The sequence below is a fragment of the Anopheles bellator genome, chromosome 1 (genome assembly GCF_943735745.2).
Source record: "Anopheles bellator chromosome 1, idAnoBellAS_SP24_06.2, whole genome shotgun sequence".
NCBI lineage: Eukaryota > Metazoa > Arthropoda > Insecta > Diptera > Culicidae > Anopheles > Anopheles bellator.
The window spans coordinates 34,929,530-34,937,877 of NC_071285.1; the positions used below are offsets into that span (position 1 = coordinate 34,929,530).

Genomic DNA, 8,348 nt, shown 5'->3' on the forward strand with positions numbered 1-8,348 from the left:
ACTTTATCATTTAACTGTTAACATATATTAAGCTATAACTGTGCACCATTGATAACAAATTAAAGATTTGATCAATTTAAATTCAAATGAATCTGATCACAAAGTAACAAACAAGCTTGTAAGTACCTTGGAAATGATTTGTTTTGACGGCGAACCGGTACGGTTTATTTTGATTGATTCTCACTCGACATTTTTTTGAGCCTACCGCAAACATGATTTTCAAACGTTGCGCAAGTTTTAGCTGTAAACTGACCAGAATAAAAAAATACAATGTAGTTTATAGGAGGTACATCTTAAAAAGGTTTGAAAAAATGAAACAGCTAGCAATCTGATGTGATGAATCTATTTCAGGTTTGTTACTACCAAGCATCCAATTGTTCTGGGTATTGAAACCAGCTGCGACGATACGGCAGCGGCAATAGTATCGAGCGATGGAAAAGTTTTAGGTGAATTTGTCAACTCCCAGCAAAACTGCCATTTGCGGTACGTATGTTCATATTGCCTTCATATTGGTTTTCGTTGTATTATCTTAGCTATAACCGTTTCATCAACAGATTTGGAGGAATCATACCACCAGTGGCGCAAGACATTCATCGCGCAAATATAGAAAACGTTGTGCAGCAAACATTTCACCTGGCAGGCATATCGCCAGAAAATGTTGACGCTGTGGCTGTGACAAATCGCCCGGGTTTGTAGATTATAATTATGTATGAGATCAGTTTGACTTGCTTATAATGATTATAGGGGTTTACATGTACTTTTAGGACTTCCCCTTAGCCTTATCATTGGCTTGCGCTACGCAAAACATATTGCACGGAAGTATGACAAACCGATACTGCCTATACACCACATGCAAGCCCATGCGTTGATGGCACGAATGAATGCCGATATTTCGTTCCCTTTCTTGTGCCTACTAGTCAGTGGTGGTCATTCGTTGCTAGTATTCGTTGAAAGTACACACCGATTTCGATTGTTGGGTGAAACTCTTGATGATGCGCCCGGCGAGGCTATGGATAAAATCGCACGACGCCTCAAGCTTCGCAATATTGCCGAGTACGCCCATCTTTCGGGCGGCCGAGCCATTGAACTGGCTGCCCTAGCTTCCGATAGCGATTCTTCCGCTTACGATTTTCCTTTACCACTCTCCAAATACCGCGACTGCCAGTTTAGCTTCGCTGGTCTGAAAAATACAGCTACCAGGCACATTCTGGAACAAGAATCTGTTCTGAGTAAGTAATTGTTTGGCCTGCTTTGTGGATTAAATACGGTGATTCATTAACGTGCCCTTGATTCTTTTAAGACCTTGGTCCCGATGCTCTACTGCCGGATTATGCAGCGTTTTGTGCTTCATTTTTAAAAGGAGTCACACGGCACATGCTTCACCGAACGCAGCGAGCGATTGAGTATTGTGAGCGACACAACTTATACGCAAACACTGATCAGCAAAGAAGTTTGGTGATTTCGGGCGGTGTTGCCTGCAATGACGTCATTTTCAATGCTCTAAGTGCAATGGCTAAACAGTTCGGTTACGGTTCTTACCGTCCCCAAAAAAGACACTGTACTGACAATGGAACCATGATTGCTTGGAATGGCGTCGAAAAATTGCTTGCCGGTGATACAAAGGAGTTAACTAAAGACTATGCTACAGTAGACATCAGTGGTAAGTGTGCAATAGGAGATAGCATAGTTGATGATGTTAAACGAGCCAACATGGCCTGCAAATGGGCAAAAGTAGACATATTTCCTAATCACGATGCTGTTTGATTGTCGCTAAATTAAAGTAAATAAACAAAAAAATAAATGTAACCGGATGACGACTTGCATTAACTGCCCCGAAGGAGCATTAATGTATGTTGGCCGCCGCGGAGAAAACGGCCGCCCATGAGAAGCTTTAAGTGGTTCCCAACTCATCTAGATTAAAAAAGGAAAACGCAACACTTGACAATGAATGCTGTGGTAACATAAAGAGAACCAATGATAAAGAGGAGGCACAAAAAAGACGAAAGCTTCCTCGGTTCTTCTGCCCCCGGCGGGCTCCAGGCATTGGAAATTGTGTATGCTGAAATGGCTACCAATACCGCGACGTCGACACCCCTTTTGCGCTGTACCACACACGGCGCTGCTGGTAGTGGTGCCGGCGGCCAGCAGTGAGAAAAAGTTTCCTTCGATCGATTCCCACAAACCAGTATCGCCCGTACGATCAAACAGGTGTAGTCAGGTAGTCAGTGATCGTTGTCGCCGTGATTAAAGCACATGACGTGTGCGTGCTGTGTGAAGAATACGGGAACTTGCGTGCGTGAATCGTGAAATCTAGCCGCAAAGAGAACGGGAGATTGTGAAGTTTTCAGTCGTCGTGCCGCGATCGCCGCCGTGCCTGCCGTGGTTCGCAATTATGATCGGCGAGAGCGTCGGTATCTGTGCCCGCGACGGGCTCGACTCGCTTTTGCGCACCGCGTAAGAGGCGATCGAGTTGCGCGGCGGCCTGAGCGCGGTCCAAACTAAATGTGCTACGTATGCAGTTTCTTGAGCATTTGTGTATTATCCGGTGCGTTCGAAGCGGAGCACGGAAAGGCGTACGGGGCCCAGTGGAGAAAATACAAAACACGAGGAAGGTAGTGGTGGTGCGGGTGTGATTTTTTTCTCGACACTATCATTTATCGCCCATCAGCGACAGCATTCTGGGAAAAGTTGGAACCCAGTTTCCCAGGTCCGGTGTGACATGTCTTGCATGTGAGTTGGTGTGCCCACTTTTTAACCCACAAATTATCCGCTAATATTTTTTTTAAGTTGATTTTGCTCACTGGACACGACACTTGAAATCCCCTTCGGATGATTGGAGAGAAGAGTTCTCGTATCGCAGATCGCGACCAGTGGATCCAGTGGCGATCTTCCTTTTTGTTGTTCTACGCAGCCAGAAGAGTGGAATGAAATCCTTGTTCTTTTCCGACTGGTTCCCCAAGAGCCAAAACAAGTGACGTGACAAATTCTTGTATAATCTGCCTCTCCGCAACACCTATACTATCGCACGCTGGCCATCTTAACGGGTGCTGAAACGGTATGCACGGCGAGCCCTAGGTTTGTGTGTGCCTTTTTAGTCAAGGGAACTTGACTGGGGCGAGAGACTTCCAAGATCCCGCCGGCACTGCTCCCTCTCCGCCGGGGTTCGCCTCTTTTCTCTCGCTCTCGCCACCCGCTTATCTATCCAGACGCCACCGCACCGATCGTCGATCTTTCTCTCCGCCGCTTGACATGTATACACGGCACACACATAGCCGGGGTGAGATGAGATGAGAGAAGAAACTGAGCGCACGAAGCACACGGCGAAGAAACGCGGCACTCCCATGGCCGCCGCGCGGCACAAGTTTCCCTTCCAAAGCCATCGAAGAAACCGCGCCACGAATAAACACACATAAACAGAATGGAATTCCATTGAAGAAATTGTTTCGTGTCTTGTGCCACTTTTGCGCCACCGCGCGCGCCAGCACGACGGTGTTTGCGTTGTGTGCCGTGTGGTGCCGCGATGCTGCTTGGAATGTTGCCCGCCCGATCGCTCAAACCCCAAAAAACCGAAAACATGCTTTTCGACAACGCCGATGAGTGCGGCGCTAAAGCCATCGTTTGCGTAACGATATCCTTTTCCTTTTTCTTTTGTTAATGAACCCTCGGCGGGCCCATTGGGTGAGGCCACCCCGGCGAGTGTGTGACACAAAACCCTTTCGGGCCAAAGGCACGAATGCGGTCACAACGCCACGGCCTGGCACGCCCAGCCGTAGTATGCGTGCGTCGCAGCCAATCCCTTCGATCGGATTCGCTCGCTGATTGCTTCATCGCGACCACATTCATTAGACTTGCGCGATGGTGTCAGCGACGAACGCGGCGATTGGCAACGACCGAGGTGCGCACACCCAAGATTGGTGTCAGACACGCAAATCTAGCCAGGTCTAGAATCACGTATGTGCCGAGCCGAGCTCGGCTCCGGTACAGGTTGGAGTTTGGCAATCGTTTCCAGTTTTAGCTGTTAGTGACATAAATTACGATGTCATAAATTAAAACCCGCTTGATTGGGACGGAATGGAATGCGTGGTGCCTTGCTCACAGTGAAACATTTTTCTTACCCGTGATCGTCTTTAGCCCAACCTTTCTAGCCAACTGAATATTGAATATTTATTGAGTAGAAACGTAACGATGGTCAAACAGAATTGTATGAGAACGTCGAAATGGCTCTCTCACAGCCCGAGACAGGTTTTCGTAAGAAACATATGCCTGTAGTCCTTGAAAGTATGTCTGTATCGAATACGACCCAGGGCCATATTAGAGAGCCGACGGGGTTTTGGGAGTGTCAATCGTGTTCCGTAATGGTTTCAGCCAACATGTAGACGCTTATTCGGCACCACTCTGCCCTTCCATTGGGGACGTTCATCGAACAAGTACCACGAATCGAATCAGTTCATCCTTTTCGGGAGGACTTTCTTTCTCACCAAAGATCAATATGCAAATACCGACCCCTACGCGGGCGCGTGTCTGTGTGGACGTCCAAAGCCGCGTGAAACCCACGGTATCATACGTGTTGACCTAGACCGTGGCGAAAGTCCCACCTTGCCGGGCGGTGACTATACACGTTCGTGCATACATTTAAAACAGGAATTTTCTCCCGTCCCGACAAACCGGAAACATCGTGACACCAAACCACCGGCCAACTCGCGGTGCTGATATCTGCGTACGTGGGGCAGTCGGCAAACTGTGTGCACAATTTATCATTGCCACCGATAAACAACGGAAGACCTGAGCATTCAATGTCCAACACACTGACCGACAGAAAGAGGGAGAGAGAGAGAGAGAGAGTGCGAGAGTAGCAAATAAAACTCATCCTCGGTTTTCGTTTTGCTTCAGGGGCGATCCGAAAGATCCGCCCTGCCACCGACCCAGCGTTCCCGTATTCCGGCGACCCTTTTTCCCCATTTTAGAAATCGGCCGTCCACCACATTTTCGGGCCGGGAACCGCGCGGGAACGCGGTTGCGCATCTGTATGCAAATGAAAACAAACGTGACCGTGTGGACACTTTCTCTTTGTGCGTGACACGCCCGACTAGCGACGAGAGGATCGAAATCCGTTCGATTCGACACACACCGGGCAGGAGTCGGTTCCGCGATGAGCTGCCGTGGCGGCGGCGGCGGTGGCCTTTCATTCGGACCACTCTCGCGCACGGCCAGTCGTGCGTCACGGCCAAGGCTTTAATTGGAATGGACGGTCGGATGGAATGTTATGCATTTTCTCGGTTTTCTGTTACAGAATGCGCACGGCCACGTGTGCGTGGACGGTGGAAGATGTTTTATTTTTTCGGAACAGTACAATTTATATTTTTTCCGTCCGGTACGTTCCGCCCTTGAACTCGGTCGGGCAGCCTTAGCTCCGGGCCGGACGGGGCGGCACTATTTGTTGGCCACCGAAACACGGCCAAAACAGAGCTCTTTACCGCTTTATTGTTTAGCTCTTCCGCGGTAGCAATACGTGCTAGCCAAAACCACCGACAAAAAAGTGGTGCGTCCGTGGCATTGAGGCGCATTTTATTGTGCCACACGTGACACTGGAAACCTCGCAAAAAAATGATCGAAACCGGCGACATTCATGTGCTTTAGTAGCGATGCTTTTAGCGATGCCCTTTCCTAGCATATGTAGCCCCGTGATCGATTAGATAAATTTTCGTCCCTAAAAATAATACTGCGTTGTTCATTATATTCAGAGCCTCCATAACAAGGAGCGGTGCTTCGAGCCCTTTTTTTGTTATATGGGCATACTCTTCAATTACGTGCGAATTTGTGAAATTTCATTTTAATCGGTTACTTATTTTTTTACTTTTTTCTCTTTTTTATCGACATGTCTCAGTATTTTTTACAGCTCGTATGACGTCATCATTTGGTGAAAAAAGCTTTCCGCGCAAGATTTTTTTGTAGTTCTGAAAACAGATGGAAGTTGCTAGCGGCCGAATCTGGTAAATACGGTGGACAGTTCAACAATTCGAACTTTAACTCGTGGATTTTTTAAATTTCCAAAACGCTCTTGTGAGACGGTGCAATGCGTTTTGTTTGAGGAGGATGTTTTTCTTCTTCAAACTTTTTTCACAAACTTTCTTTTTCAGTTGGTCTAAAAAGTTACAACAAAAATAAAAATTTATTGTTTTATCTGTTTGCAAGTAATCCGCTAGCAAAATTTCATTCGCATCTCACAAAACTGATGCGAACACCTTTTTGGGCGATTTCTGGACACGAACTCGTTTCGGACCCGAAAAACCAGGTTCACACCATGCCTTAGCCTCTTGTTTTGATTCAGGATCATAGTGAGAGTCCCAAGCCTCATCTCTAGTGATGATTCAATGCACAAAATCCACTTTATCCTATCGAAAAAGCTCTAAATGTTGCCGAGAAAGATGCATTCGACATTTGATACTAAACATTTGACATTTCGATACTAAATAGCTTGTAAACAAAAAATAGGCTCGTAGCAGCGCTACTTGTTATCGAAGCTCCGAATATAATGAACAACCTAGTATATTTGGTCATGTCTCCAATTGTCTGAATTCCGATAGGAAAAATGGTCCGTCTTATCGCCCATTTCATTTCAGTGTTGGATTTTAACTTCTAATTTGAAGTTGACTACAAGGCCCTTCAGTAAACGAAACACTTAGTGCCATTTTACACGAAATATCACAGGCCTCTATTAGGTAACCGTAATATCACCAAACAATGCTTAGCTGAATTGTTAAGCCTTTTTTCTCATTCGTCGTCCGTACAATGAGACAAAGATGACCAAACGCCCTTCCACGAATTTATTCACTAGATGGCGGCTATTTTCTTAATTTTACGGTTGCCTTAAAAATGGCTTGATTTACACGACGACCCACGACGATGCACTGTTTAGTGAGCGAATCTGATTAGAAATGTAAACAGTTGGATAATGCTTGACTCCAAACCAGATAACAACCACGGCGCTTGGCGAGATTGGTGCAATCTATCAAACGTTTAATTCAATTAGCGATAATAAGGTTGCGAATCAATTGAATGGAATTAAGCATAAAAACAAAACAAAATCGGACCGGCTGCGGATGGATCGCCTGGTGTTTCCGGTCTTCCGGCGCGCCAATTCGTTGGTGGCCCTGGGAGTTCAGCATTTCAACCAAAACGTTCCCTCTTTTCGGACCCCCAAAAAACCGACGAATGCTTTCCGATCGCACCGTGCACAGATCTAGACCACACTGCACGTTTCATCCGGCGGCAGATTAGTTTTCCACCGACTGGCCACCGACAGTGGCGCGGATCCGCGGTGATTTGTTTCGCCGATAGTTTCACCAATAAAATCATCCATCAATTTACGCTTCCCCGCTGTAGTTGACTGGCCTCATTAACGGGTTTGGCCGCAGTGGACGTTACACCTTACCTTATGATGTGTGTAATCGTTTCTTTGGCCGGCCGGTGCGCGTCTAGACGGCACCTCACACACGAAGGAGGCAAGCTTATCGTCGTATGCACAACATATTCATGCGATCATGCGATTAGCATGTGAATCTGCCACGCACCGCACTTGGGGCAGCTTTGAAAGAGCCATTCCGAGCCAATTTAACGCCGCTTAAGTAAACTCGCGTGCTTTCTAGGCCAACTTTCGATAAAGCTTTCGGAGAGCCCAACCGCAGCGGACTAACCGTGTTCCTGTCATTCAACGATTTGCATAACCGTTCAATCATTGGAAATACGTATGTGCTGTGGAGCAACAGCTATTAAAACTAATTAACTATAAAGCCGAGTCCACTAACAGTAAGGCGTTGCGATTTGTAATCGCTTCAAAATAGGTAAAATTTCGAATGTCAACGGAGGCACTTAATTTTCTTCAAAAAAACCAAAAACCAAATCTCAACCAAACCAAACCAAAACCAACCAAATCGGTCTTTGGAAAAAAGGTTTTGTTGGCCAAAATACCGGCGCTAAAGAGGATATGCGAAGGAAACGACTGTGGAATAACTTACCTACCAGCGCTCACGATCAAGTGCCTTCGTCCGCTAATTTGTTATAGAGATATAGTTCTTAGTTCTTAGTTGTTATAGTTTTTGAAATGCTACCGATCGTCACTTAACGGCACTTAAGCCCTCCACACACCGGGAACGGAAATTTTGGAGCGTAAATTCACTTTATAGAACCTTTCACACTGGTTGCGAACGGGGGCGGAAGGCAACAGAAAAGTCTTTCGCCCTGTCGCTCGGGCGAAAACAATTAGGCACCTCGGGTAGTTAAAAACTAATCGAAGACTACTCGATTGAATTTTTTTTGTATCACAAGCATGCAAAACAACTTTAACTTAA

At 46.5% G+C, this 8,348-nt stretch overlaps 1 protein-coding gene across 1 annotated transcript; it reads left to right on the plus strand.

The window, feature by feature from the left end:
- The first annotated feature begins 212 nt into the window (after window positions 1–212).
- On the plus strand, window positions 213–1,765 carry LOC131215488 (probable tRNA N6-adenosine threonylcarbamoyltransferase, mitochondrial). The gene is made up of 5 exons (XM_058209878.1): window positions 213–286; window positions 352–483; window positions 555–688; window positions 765–1,229; window positions 1,301–1,765. Exons 1-5 carry the CDS (start codon window positions 213–215, stop codon window positions 1,762–1,764), a joined length of 1,269 nt encoding a protein of 422 aa, XP_058065861.1. The 3' UTR covers window position 1,765.
- Window positions 1,766–8,348: the final 6,583 nt, after the last annotated feature.